The 14,230-nt window shown below is 43.4% G+C and overlaps 1 protein-coding gene across 3 annotated transcripts; it reads left to right on the top strand.

The window, feature by feature from the left end:
* The first annotated feature begins 1,081 nt into the window (after positions 1-1,081).
* On the top strand, positions 1,082-14,119 carry pgam5 (PGAM family member 5, serine/threonine protein phosphatase, mitochondrial). Of its 3 annotated transcripts, none has more exons than XM_088994786.1 (6): positions 1,082-1,565; positions 5,204-5,376; positions 10,810-10,935; positions 11,033-11,121; positions 12,766-12,896; positions 13,766-14,119. In XM_088994786.1, the coding sequence occupies exons 1-6, from the start codon at positions 1,336-1,338 to the stop codon at positions 13,914-13,916; spliced, it is 900 nt and encodes a 299-aa protein (XP_088850912.1). In that variant the 5' UTR covers positions 1,082-1,335; the 3' UTR covers positions 13,917-14,119. The 3 variants fall into 3 exon arrangements, 2 of the variants coding, with proteins under 2 accessions (XP_088850912.1, XP_088850910.1); XM_088994784.1 differs by having other exon boundaries at positions 12,763-12,896; XR_016114737.1 differs by lacking the exons at positions 1,082-1,565; positions 5,204-5,376; positions 12,766-12,896; positions 13,766-14,119 and adding an exon at positions 5,383-9,995 and having other exon boundaries at positions 11,033-11,045.
* Positions 14,120-14,230: the final 111 nt, after the last annotated feature.

The following is a 14,230-nucleotide window of genomic DNA, read 5'->3' as shown; positions in this document are numbered from 1 at the left end:
GTCTAACATCGTCTGTGAGCCTGTCCATCACCATAGCGAACAAGAAGGTTCCTTCTCATTTTCCACATTCATCATTCTTCAAAGTACTCTTTCCATCTTGACATCACACTACTGGCACCTGTAAATACATTACCATCTCTATCCTTATTCACCCTAACCTGCTGCACCGTTGATAAATTACGTTTTTAACATAGGTTCGCCTGTATACACCATTGGGTCGTATTCTCAAGAGCTGACCCCTGGTGGAGTCCCACCTGCACCTTGAATTCCTCCATCACACCGACAGCACACCTCACAACTGTCTTAAAATAATGATACATGTCTTGCACCGCTCTGACATACTTTTCTGTCACTCCAGACTTCCTCATGCAATGATACAGCCCTTCTCTGGGCACCCTGTCATAGGCTTTCTCCAGATCTTCAAAGACACAATGCAATTCCCTTTGTCCTCCGTACTTCGCTATCGGCATTCTTAAAGCAAACACTGTATCTGCCGTACTCTTTTTTTGGCATGAAGCCATACTGCTGCTCACAAATGTTCATTTCTGCTCTAACTCTAGCTTCAACTACTCTTTCCCATGGTTTCATTGTATAGCTCATCAACTTTGTCCCTCTGTAGTTACTTCAACTCTGCACACCTCCCTTGGTCTTAAAATGGGCACCAGTACACTTTGTCTCTATCCTTTAGGCATCTGTTCACCATATAAGATCTTGTTTGAATAACCCAGTCAGGGATACCACTGCCACCTCTCCTAGGCATTTCCATACTTCGATTGGTAAACAAACCATCATGCCCGAGTGCATTTTCCCCCTTCGTCCTTGCTAATGTTTACTACGTCTTGGTCCACAACAGTCACATTTTATACTCTTTGTTCCTTCTCATTTTCCACATTCATCATTCTTCAAAGTACTCTTTCCATCTTGACATCACACTACTGGCACCTGTAAATACATTACAATCTCTATCCTTATTCACCCTAACCTGCTGCACCGTTGATAAATTACGTTTTTAACATAGGTTCGCCTGTATACACCATTGGGTCGTATTCTCAAGTGAAGTCTGACCCAAATCGGCTGCCGTAGACGTAAGAGCAATCTGCTCAAGATCAGTTTCGTTTTTTCATGCGCCCACTCTGTTATTAGGTTCTGCGGCACGGCTGTCGATTTGTGGTAATAACGTGTTTGGTGTCTCTTGGCGAAGCTGATATTAGCTGCTGACGTATTTTGACTCTGAAACGTCTTAGTTGTAAGGGTCCGTGGTTGCGGTGTTAGCGAGAAACCAGCCCAGTTGAGCTAATTTGCTAGCAATTGATAGCACCTCCTGAAGCTAACGGGATGGCTCGTCGGAGAACTCTCAAACTTATTTGTGGTGTCGCCGGAAGTTCTGCCGCCCTTTTACTGGCGGCTGCCACTGCCGACTCCCGTGGCTATTTCGGAGAACGAAGAACCGAGTCAGGCGGTTGCTGGTCCAAACTGTCGGTGCTTCAAGCCGCGCAGCCGGCGTGGGCGGCGACGAGCATCACCCCTGTGCCCACTGGACACGCGTGGGACGTCAACTGGGACAAGTAAGAGCGTGTCGTTGGATCCTTCGTGAATGAGTTCCCATTTTATAGTGATCTTTGAATGTGTAGCGAGTATACAAAATGTGTCAAGGAAAATTGCAGTACTCGTCCCTGGAAATATATTTAAAACATCAACTTAAGTGTTGACCACGTGATTACAGGTAACCAGATACCTTCTTTCCTTTCGGCTTTTCCCTTCACATCGAATCAGTTTCCTCCATCTAACCCGGTTTTGTGCGTCCTTTTCTCTCACACAAGCTACCTTCATGTCCTATTTGACAACATCTGTAAACCTCTTCTTCGGTCTTCCTTTCGGTCTCTTGCCTAGCAGTTCAGTATCCTTCTTCCGATTTAGTCAGTCACTCTCCTGTCCAAACTACCTCAGTCTGGCCTCTCTGACTTTCTCTCCGAAGCCTCTAATATGAGTTGTCCCTCTGATATACTCATTCCTCATCCTATCCAACCTGGTCACTGTCAAAGAAAACCTCAACATCTTAATCTCTGCTACAGCCAGCTCTGCTTCATTTTCTTCAGTACCACTGCTGCATTTATTCGTTTTTTTTTTGTGATAATCCTTAATTCTTAATATCTATAAAAGTAGGTCACAACTGGGCGGCAGTGGCATATTGTGGGTGACAACAGTGGCATCATCTGTTGAAATCAACTTGATGAGACAAAGCCACATGTGATCTTAAAGGACAACCGACGCCTTCGGACAAGTTGTATCCATAATTTGTAAAATCACTTCAAATGACTTCTAATGACTTCTACTGAGCGTATTTTACAAAGATTCTACAGCATATAGCTATATTTTACGACTCGCACTGAATATTCAGGAAGTCTTGTTTTCGAGTTGATGACGATGCCTGACATGACGTCACGTCTGGAACACCCCTGACCGAGAAAGCGACACACAATGCATTTTGGGTACTTTGGTCTGAAAACTTCGTGTTGATCCATGTTGATGGCGAAATTAGAAGGAAAACAAATAAATAATGCGATGGTGAATCGTTGTGTGTTGCACCAAGACTACTATTTGATATGAGTTGACACAAATTCCCAGCAGACAAATCAGCCCATTTCCAACGGAGCTTGGGTGCCATCTTGTGCATTTTCTGGGACGCTACATTACGGGAGGACTTCTTTAACACTACATAACGGGAGTACTTCTTTCCTCCCTAGCAGGCATTTTGCATTTCTTCTTCAAGATGGCGCCCCCTGTGTGGCTGCCTCCACAGCAGCTCTTTCCTTTTCTTTTCGACTTTTTCATTTATTTACTTTTCCGTTTTTGCTTTGTTTACTTTCGTTCCCTAAACCTACGGGGAGGAGATGGGCATCTTCACTTTTGCTCATCGCCGTTATTTTTTACTTTTTCACCGCTCCTGTTAACGGGGAAACCACTCGCACTCGGAATCCCGTTGTGTACAGTCGAGACCAGCTACTAGCATGGCGAGCTAATAGCGGACTAGCGGCTGCCTCACCGGACATCCCCGACGAGCTGAAGAGGAGAAAACGAGGATGTCGGGCCGGGAAAGATCGCCATAAAAGAACGAGAAAATACCGACACATTCTCCCGTCCGTCATCATGGGAAATGTGAGATCGCTCCCAAATAAAATGGACGAGCTGGCGGCGCTAACGCGGCACCAGAGGGAGTACAGGGAAGCCAGCTTGCTACTCGTCACGGAGACATGGCTATCGGCAATCACTCCGGACACTCACGCTGAGTTGGATGGCTTCCAGTCTGGCCTCTCTGACTTTCTCTCCGAAGCCTCTAATATGAGTTGTGGCACTGACGTCTCACCTGATGAAGACACTGGAGAGACTCGTCCTCGCCCACCTGCGACCGCTGGCAAACTCATCGCTGGACCCGCTACAGTTTGCCTACCAGCCCAGCATCGGTTTGGAGGATGCCATCATCGACCTCCTCCACTCGGCGTTGCTGCACCTGGAGAATGCTGGGAGCACGGTGAGGATCACGTTCTTCGATTTCTCCAGTGCCTTCAACACCATCCAGCCAAATCTAGTGAGGGACAAGCTGCGGCATGCCGGAGTCGACCATCACCTCACATCCTGGATTACAGATTACCTCACAAACAGGCCACAGTATGTGAGGGTAAAGAAATGTGAGTCGGACAGGCTTCTCTGCAGCACCGGAGCGCCGCAGGGGACAGTCCTGGCTCCATTCCTGTTTACCCTCTACACCTCGGACTTCAACTACAACACCCCAACCTGCCACCTACAGAAGTTCTCTGACGACTCAGCTATTGTCGGCCTCATTACAGAGGGAGATGATAGGGAGTACAGGGGACTGACAAAGGACTTTGTGGACTGGTGCCAGCAGAATCACATCCAGATCAACACCGGTAAAACCAAGGAGCTGGTGGTGAACTTCTGCAGGAAACAATCCTCACATTGAGAGGGTGACCTCCTACAAGTACCTGGGTGTTACTCTCAACAATAAACTGGACTGGACGACAAACACGGATGCCCTAATCAAAAAGGGACAGTCGCCTCTTCCTACTTAGGAAACTGAGGTCTTTTGGAGTTCAGGGGTCACTCCTAAAGACTTTCTATGACTCTGCCTCAGCCATCCACTATGGAATTGTTTGCTGGTCAGGCAGCATCACCACCGGGGACAGAAAAAGACTGGAACACCTTGTCAAGAGGGCCAGTTCTGTCCTGGGCTGCTCGCTGGACTCTCTGGAGGAGGTGGGCAACAGACGGACGCTAGCTAAACTAAAAGCTATGATGGACAGCCCCCCCCACCCCACTCCTGCCCACCCTGACAGCAGTGGGTAGCTCCTTTAGCCAGAGATTATTACACCCGCGCTGCAAGAAGGAGAGGTACCGCCGCTCGTTCCTACCTACTGCTGTCAGGCTTTGCAATTCTCAGTGATCACATGTGAGGAAAAAAAAACTACACACTTGTATATATGGGTTGATGCGATATTTCAATGTGCCTTTCTTGATACTTGCACTATATACAGTTTTTTATGAAACGGTTTTTGCACATTTACATTTGCACAGTATACAGTTGACAGTTTTATTTTGTTATGCTCAGAATTTCTTTTTTTCTATCCTTTCACCCCCCACCCCATCCCCTTTCAATTGCTGCTGTGGACTGCAAATTTCCCCATTGTGGGACGAATAAAGGTTTTCTGATTATGATTCTGATTCCCCAAGAGCCTGCAGCCTAACTTTGTAGTGTGCTCCATGAGAGCCTTCAGCAGGAAATTCATAACTAATATGTGTGTTCAAATAAACTGTTATAACTTCTTTATTTGTTGTTCAATCTTGAAACTTTCAGTACACTTTCATAACATATAATAGAATAAGATAACAAAGTTTTTTGTGAAATTGATTGAAGTTTTAGAAAATTATTGCAATGTTAATGAAGATTTTTTTTTCCAAAACCTGAAAATTACAACAAAATGCATTCACAACAAGTCACATATGCATGTAATAAATCTAGAATGCATTTAAAATAATTCAGGATGTTTTTCTTTGTGGTATGGTTTAAAACATGGAATGCATGGGTTCACCTTGCATTACGCCTTTGCATACGTTTTTCTGATTTCTGATCAGTTAAGAAACAACAAAATGGTGTCGGTTGTCCTTTAAGTGACCACTCTTCTTGCAGGAGAGAACCTTCGACACTGTCCAATGGCAAGAAAAAGGGGAGTGTGACCGAAGATCCCAGACCTGAGCAGGACAATGGCAAACCCAAAGCTACACGCAACATCCTCCTCATCCGACATTCGCAGTATAACCTAAGTGGGAGCAGCGACAAAGAGCACATTCTTACTCCCTTGGGTCAGCTTCGTGTCATTTTGGAACCAAATGCATTCATGCCAGGGGTGTGGGGGTTTCTAGAAAATCCCTTTGTTCAGTCATTCTCGTTTGCGCTTGACCGCGTTTGGAGAGCGTGTGAGCTGGCACTTCTCCAAGCTGCCTTTAGCATACACCCTTGTATGGTCGCCAGCTGTTTGCAGGTCTCCTCTAGACAACTATTTAGACTCACTCTGCATACACGTTGAACCTAACATGTATGTTTTGGGAGAACATTTCCACATGGGAAGGCTGCTGCAAAAATTCTAATCCTGACCCTAAAAACTGATCGGTCACTGTGTTGTACCCCCCACAAAACATATCAATTTGATGAAAAGGGTTCTTCAGCCGTCATCTGTACTTCTTTGAAAGTGTCGGACGTTTCGCTTCTTTTGTTTAGTCTCCCCAATGTATTGCTCTTTACAATCTTCATTTGTACATTTATTCAATACATTGTAAAAAATGAAGATTGTAAAGAGCAATACACTGGGGAGACTAAACAAATTCTCAAAAAAGACTATCAACATCACAGGGATAATACAAGTGAGCCTTAATCTGCAGTACATATGCACCTAAAAGCTGACGACAATGAAGTTGAAAGCCTAGCGAAAGAAAATAGATGGTTTGAAAGGGGAGTAAAAGAAGCTATTTTCCTAAAACAGCAAACCCCTTCAGTAAATCGCCATGGTGGGGTGAGGTTTAATTTGGAGCGTTCGTACAACACACTCCTGAGAGCGTTACCATACAGCAGGGGTCGGGAACCTTTTTGACTAAGAGAGCCATAAAAGTAAAATATTTAGAAATGTTTTTCAGCGAGAGCCACACGCGCGCGCACATACAAACGCTCGCGTGCACGCGCACACACACACACACACACGCGCACGCGCGGCCACTTTTCAACAAAATATCAGAATGTATTATTTAAACTAACTTTGTGATAGTACTCACCGTTAACATGGATGGTTTTCCGTTCCTCGTGTTTGGTAAAAATCCAGGAAAATGATCGGAATGAAATTCAATTTGCCGGTCCAGAGGCGAAGTTACTGCTCACTAGCCTGCACACGTCTCATAAGCTTCCACACTTGCTATCTGCAATCTACTACGTTAACATGGGGATTGTTAAAATGTCACTGACATTCGACTGTTTCATCGATGGTATTGTTTCATTGCGAATTAGAATCAGAACATTTTCTCTCCTCTAATGCTCCGGTGCTTTCACGCTGAAGTGCACTAGTTGGGCGTGAAGTGCACTAGTTGGGCGTTTAACTGTTTCAACATGACGGCCACTATCATCCAATCAACATGGCGCTTTCGGCCATTCTAGGTCAGTGTCATCCAATCAAAATGGCGCTTTCCGCCAACTGCAGCCCCAACGGGAAATGAACGACGAAAAAAACGACAATATGTATTATAATATGTAATATTTATCGGCGAGCCATATGCAATCATCAAAAGAGCCATATATGGCTCGCGAGCCATAGGTTCCCGACCCCTGCCATACAGGCTTAGTTATGCTGATGAGGTGATAGCAGTGCAAATGGAGCAATCAGGCCAGTCGTTGACCATAATCAGTCAGGACAATAGAGGGAATCAGTGTAGCCTCAGGAAATGGTCCTCTGCTCCCCGCCCAACCTTATAGCAGGGACCTATCATAGCAGAGGTCTGGCACCGCCACCTCTGGACAGTAGGGATATATATAGGGCCTGAGCTACCATCAAAATTTAGTTCACTGACGAAGCCTCTTAAATAAGAACTGAAACATCTGACACCTTCAAAGAAGTACAGATGACGGCTGAAGAAACCTTTTCATCGATGGGCCGCTCCTGTACGACTGAGAGCTTACACAGACGTATTGCTACCAACTTTGGGAGAGACATCCTTCTGCTGGTACGTAACGTAGAAAAGGCCACCTTTAAATTAGCTGACTTAAAGAACCACCTCAGATTCAATCTTAGATGTAGACAGAGCCGGTTAATTCCTAAATGCTTGAAGCAAGCACCCCTGGAACCCGGATACTTAGCCGATAAAATGCAACAAAATTATACTAGGAAAATTCTAAATTTGCGAATTAGGAGACTTAACATAGAGATAAAAAACAAACAGTCAGAAATAGAAACTTATTATCAGCGATTACAAACTAAACTTACCCACAAAATATATCAGGAAGTGTGTGAATTTACTAAATCCGGTTATATGAGGCACCACAGCAAAACCAAAGAGAGACAAAAGGGTAAATTTCAAAAATTACTTTTACTGAAACAATCTCAGCTACTGGTAAACACGCGAAAAATTAGGAATGAACAGTTTGCAAGGGAGAATTGGATCAAAAATTTGTCAGACAGAGATCTCTCAGAGACAGAAAAGGCGGTACTTACCAAAGGTTTAAATTTCTCAGTGACTCCTAAAACTATACCTACAATAGATTACATCACAGCTACTGAATTGGCTATTAAAAATAACAAACTTTCGTATGCAGAGGCAGATGATCTACGCATTAAAATATCAGCTCTTCTCAGTAGTGCCAAACTTCCTCCGTCCAACATAACATTAGAAAAGAGAAAGGCGTTAACTACTTTACAAAAAGACAAAAATATTACTATTTTGCCAGCAGACAAGGGCAGATGCACAGTGCTTCTCAACACATTGGATTATGAAGACAAAATAAATAGGTTAATCAGTGATTCTAACACGTATGAGCAACTAAAAAGGGACCCTTCCAATAGATACAAGAAAGAAATGATTGACTGTCTCCAAAAGTTAGAGAAAGGAAAACATATAGACAAACAGATGTATTTTAGATTATACCCGGGAGAGGCCACGCCATGTATCTATGGCCTGCCAAAAATACATAAAGAAGGGTTCCCCCTCAGACCCATTGTTTGTAGCATTGACTCCTCTACATACAATGTAGCCAAATATTTAAAAACTATTTTAGCTCCGTTGGTTGGTAACACAGAATATCACGTAGAGAACACCACAGGGTTTGTAGAGAGGATCAAAGACCTCATATTGGAACCTGAGGAAACTTTGGCATCATACGATGTGACTTCTCTCTTTACATCTGTCCCAACCCCAGCAGCAGTCTCAGTGGTGAGGACGAGACTACTGGCGGATGTTTCTCTGCATGAAAGAACCAAACTTAAACCGGATCACATCTGCCAATTATTAGAAATCTGCCTTAATACTACGTATTTTCAATTTCGGGAAAAATTTTACAAACAAATTCATGGTTGTGCTATGGGCTCACCAGTTTCACCCATAGTGGCTAATCTTTACATGGAAGAGATGGAGAAACAGGCCCTCACATCCTTCCCAGGGACAAAACCTAGACACTGGTTTAGATATGTGGATGATACTTTTGTCATAATTAAGAAACAAGAAATTCAATCCTTCACAGATCACCTCAACTCTGTAGACTTCAACATTAAATTTACTCGTGAGGACATTCAAGAGAACCAACTAGCCTTCTTGGATTGTAAAGTAATTATAAAAGAGGACAGAGCGCTAAAAACAGAAGTCTTTAGGAAGGCTACGCACACTGACCAATACTTACTTTTTGACTCTAACCACCCTTTACAACATAAACTAGGAGTTATCAGAACCCTCCAGCATCGGGCTAAACTAATACCAACTAGCACTGAAGGTAGAGAAAAGGAGTCTAAACATATCAGGAGAGCACTCACTAACTGTGGGTACCCTCAGTGGTCATTCAACAAATGTCAGAAAGAAAGAATAGGGAATGAAACCAATAATTCTCAAGATACAAAAAGGAGAGGAGTAGCAGTACCGTACATTGCAGGAGTTTCTGAAAAATTACAAAGAGTCCTTTGGCAACATAAAATTCCGACTTATTTCAAACCGATAAACACATTAAGGCAAAAATTAGTGCATCCAAAAGATAGGCTACCAAATGAAAAACAAAGTAATGTAGTTTATTCCATACATTGTAAGAATGAAAATTGTAAAGAGCATTACATTGGGGAGACTCAACAAATTCTCAAAAAAATACTTTATCAACATCGCAGGGATAATATAAGTGGACCTCAGTCGGCAGTACATTTGCACCTAAAAGCTAGCAACCACTCATTTGATGACAATGAGGTTAAAATCTTAGCGAAAGAACATAGATGGTTTGAAAGGGGGGCAAAAGAAGCGATTCTTATAAAACAACAAAATCCTTCATTAAACCGGTCTGGGTGGCGTGAGGTTCAATTTGGATCGTTCATACAATAGCCTGCTTAGGCAAAACGGGTTAGGCAACTTTCGTAATGCTGATGAGGGTGATACCGGTGGGAGTGGGGGTAATAGGCCAGTCGTTAGTCAGGAATGTAGGAACAATCAGTGGGGCCACAGGGAGGGGTCCTCTGCCCCCCCAACCTGAGAGTAGGGACCTATCATAGCGGTGTCCGGCGCCACCATGTCTGGACATTAGGGATATATAAATGGGGCCGATACGACCAGTCAGACTTTAGTTCGCTGACGAAGCCTCTTGGATAGGAGGCGAAACGTCCGAAACCTTCACTTTTGTACAGATGACGGCTGAAGAAACCTTCTCATCGATGGACCACTCCTGTACGACTGAGAGCTTACACAGACGTTTTAAGGTAGTGATTCTCAACTGTTGTGAGCCGCCACTTCCTCTTTATCCACCGCATCTTCTGGTTCAGAAAAATAAAGCTTTTGTTTTTGAATAGCCTCTGGACATACACATGCAGTATGGAAGCATTTGACAAATGAAATTGAACCAAACCAAATTGAATGAACAGTAAATATTTGATTTCTGTTGTCCTCCATGAAAACAGACGGATTTTTATTACACGTTGCTGACCAAACCAGTAAGAAAATCAGCATGAATTTATTTGTAAACTCAATTTAAAATTACGTACTGTTGAAGGAAATTTTAACATGTTTTTTTCCCCCAATTCATTGATCGATTGACATTAATTAAAAAAGCTCTACACGTCTTTTTTTTTTTTATACCATCTCTGCAACCGACACAAATTGGTCTGGCAATCCCTTTTCGGGTGCCTCTCCCAGCAGTTGAGAATCATTCTTCTGAAATATGATAATTACCCATATATCAGCTTGTCATTCACCGGAAGAAAAATAATAGTACCCATTGCAGCACTATAGAAGCAATTTCAATCACTAGCAAGGTCCAACGTTTGCAAATTAAATTAATGGCATAATCAGTCACGGAATGAATACCTCTTAAGTGAGTATTTTATTCGATTATGCTCGCAGAGTATACATAGTCCTCATGTCCCCTTTGCAAAGTTTGTTGAGGCATGGCATGCTAAAAAAAGACAAACGATTCCTGTTTTTTTTTTAATGCCTCAAGTCATCTTCTATGAAACTGCAGCCGTGATGATGAGTGTGGATTTTCGTTCCAAGTGACCTTCCCATCTTTCTCCTCAGGTCGAGAGCAGGCCGAGTTGACAGGTCATCGTCTGTCAGCATTGGGATTGAAATACGATGTTCTGATCCACTCCAGCATGGCCCGAGCCACAGAGACGGCGCACATCATCAGCAAACACCTTCCAGGTAGCGGAGACGCACCATCCTCGCATCCTCATCAAGAACGCTTTGAAGATTGTGTTTTGGCAAACGGCTTCTCTCCGCCCATGTCTCCTGAGTTTAGGCGTGGAGTTGCTCAGCTGCGACTTGCTTCAAGAGGGCGCTCCCATCGAGCCGGTTCCGCCCGTCACTCACTGGAAACCTGACTCTGTGGTGAGTTCCCCCCCTCCCCCCACACCCAATCTTCGGTAGCTTTGCACGGCCTGCGTTTCTGCGCATGTCAGGTCAAGTGCTTGTAAAGGCTCCAAGACAAAGTAGGCCAAAGCATCAGTAGCCCTACACAGTAGCACGCGCATGCCAAAATGCCAATGTGTAATACCTCTTATGTTCTTCAGCCCATTTTAGTGAATGTATAGCTGGCTTTGGAATTCAGTTGACTGTGCTAATTTTCCAAAAAAAAACCTGACTCATGATTAGACATGCTTGTACGTGCAGGTAGTGAATTTGTGAGACACTTTGTAACATTCCTCATAATTTTATAATAAATAAGACAAAAACCGACAACTGATCGAGGAGAACCATAAATGTCACATTGTTAGTGGCAGGGATGAGAATTTCCCGCCGATTGGCGGATTTCCAACTTTTTCAGACCAAAATGACCATTCTTGAAAAAAGCGCAAATCTTTTGAGAGAACTTCAGGGGGTGGATGGGCTGTGTTCCAATCGCCCGTCTTCCACGTAGTCTCGGTTGGTGTGTGTGTGTGGGAGGGGGACGCCACGTTAGAATCTAAGTGCTGGCACAAGCACGACTATCATAGTGTACTTGAGCTCCTCGTAGTGTAAATATTTGCGTTTTGCGACATAAACATTAAAACGTGTTTGCGGCAGATGACTCGATTGGATCGGATTAGCGGTAAATCGAGTTTCACCCTCGCCATGCTTTCCCCATCGGTTTTCACAAGCCCCTTAGCATAGTAGTGTAATTTGACAGTTGGTAATGGCGCGTGAGACATAGGTAGACAACTACTCAAGCGACGTTGTGTATGATGGCGAAAGTATTAGAAAAGAAGGATGAAGATCGAGCGAGGGAAATTGACAAGACTGCTGGGATCAAAAACTGTTTTAGATGGGTATTTTTATTGTTCTGAAACTTTGTGCTTTATCTGTACACTTCATATTTTTTTACTCTTTCAAGCATTTACATCTTAGATCCTATGATACTATATTATGTTTAAATTGACAATATAATGATGTATACGTATTGAAGAATGAAAATTCATTCAGAAGTGTGGCAAATGGTGAAACTGACATAAACTTGACAACGAACAAATGCAATATTTCAAGCATGGCAAAAAATGAAGCTGATGTCACAATTTTGCCATACTGGGAGCCCACAAACAAGGGACTTTATTTTCACAAATACAGTTTAATTTCGGTGATGACATTAATGGTTTTGTGGTTAATAAATTGCTAAAATCGCTGAGCTTCAGGGGGCTTTGCCCCCAGAACCCGACTTTTTTTCTCATTTGTCATTCTCGTCCCTGTATTGGTGTTGCTGAAATGACAAAAGATGGTCATGAATCTAATGCTGTATTGTACAAAAGTGCCAAACCCGATCAGATATTGTTCCATTCAGGAGGGGTCCACAGCTGTACGTTGAGGTTCCACTGACGGCGGCATAACTTTCTTTTTTTTAATGCACGATGAAGCGGACAGTAGTCAAGAATTTCCGTTCTTCTTAAAACAAAAGCTCTTCAAACATCCCTGACAACAGGCAGCACTTGACTGTCGCTTACACAATTGGCCGTGCAAAACACACATTGACTACGCTAACGTCAGTGCCTTTCATGTTAGCAGTACCACGAAGATGGCGCGCGTATCGAGGCAGCCTTCCGTCGCTACATCCACCGGGCAGACCCAAAGCAGAAGGAGGACAGCTACGAGATCATCGTGTGTCATGCCAATGTCATCCGCTATTTCGTCTGCAGGTTTGTGTCTCATCTGGCCAGCTCATCCAATGTGACTGTGTAGTTTGCTGACACGTAACGACCTTGATGTACGAGGAATACAAGTACAACTAGAATTGTTTCAGGTTATTGTGCCATTTATGGTTTTTGGATCTAGGCACACACTTGTAAGTACCTGATAGCCTTGTCCTTGTGCTTTAGTACTGAATTTGCTGTCTTCTAGTGCCACCCTGCCAACTGTTAGCATGTTAGCCTTTAACTCGTTCACTGCCAGACGTGCAAATATGTGTCCACTCTAGTGCCTGGGTTTTTGTCATTGTTGCTCGAATTCCAGGACCCACAGAATATGGAGTTTTAGGACTACATAAACATTCAATGCAGCGTAGGAAACCTTAGACTATCTTCTTTCATCAGAAAATAAGGAGTTAATTCCTAAATTATATTGGTCTGAAGTTATATGAACTTGAAATGAGGGTGGCTGTCCAGAACACAGTGCAGGTTTATATAGAGCTTTAACAACAGCTGAAGCCGTATCAAAGTGCTAACATATAAAAAAGGGAAATGCTGACCCCTCGTGGAAGGGAAATACATTGCCAGAGGGCTGACCAGCGCTTTCTCGGCAGTCCCAGCAAGAAAAATAAAAACGTGAACAAATTCGGGAATGGCGCTTCACGTCATATTTTTAATAAATTCGGGAATGGCAGTGAATGAAGTAATCTAATCTCATTTAAACCTGAAGACAAGGCAAAATGGAAAGGCCGTCACTATGCTTTAGCACTTTCTGTACTCACAGAAAATGCTATGGTCATTGTGTTACACAATGCAGGTGAATGATGCTTTTTAAAGATGATTTCTTTTTTCTTGCTAAAGATGTCATCCGCTGTTCTCAGGGCCCTGCAGTTCCCGCCTGAGGGCTGGCTCCGCATGGGTTTGCACAATGGTAGCATCACATGGCTTACCATCCGCCCCAGTGGCCGGGTGGCCCTCCGAACGCTCGGAGATGCAGGATTCATGCCCCCGGACAAACTTACACGAACCTGATTCATCAACTCGGTGCACTTCAAGGACTGGAGTTGCAATGACGGGCTGCTTACAGTTAAAAAAAAAAGCTCATTTTTTTCCCTAAGTATCTTTTCTCTGATATCCAAATGTTTGTTGTTAAACAGCCACTGTTGTACGTGATTGAGGTGTGTGGTAGTAACCCCAAAAGAATGTCATTTGTTTGTTTTTATACAAGAGCAGTTCCACACCAAAACGTTTTCTGTTTTCTGTGAGCATTGGAATCGAATAGGGTTATTAGTCACCGCTTGATGTTTAATAAAAAGACACAAGGAGCAGCATTTATGTATTTGTAT

The sequence above is a fragment of the Hippocampus bargibanti genome, linkage group LG04 (assembly GCF_051943395.1).
Source record: "Hippocampus bargibanti isolate YZ-2025 linkage group LG04, ASM5194339v1, whole genome shotgun sequence".
Classification (NCBI taxonomy): Eukaryota; Metazoa; Chordata; class Actinopteri; order Syngnathiformes; family Syngnathidae; genus Hippocampus; species Hippocampus bargibanti.
This window is presented reverse-complemented; position numbering and strand designations above follow the sequence as displayed.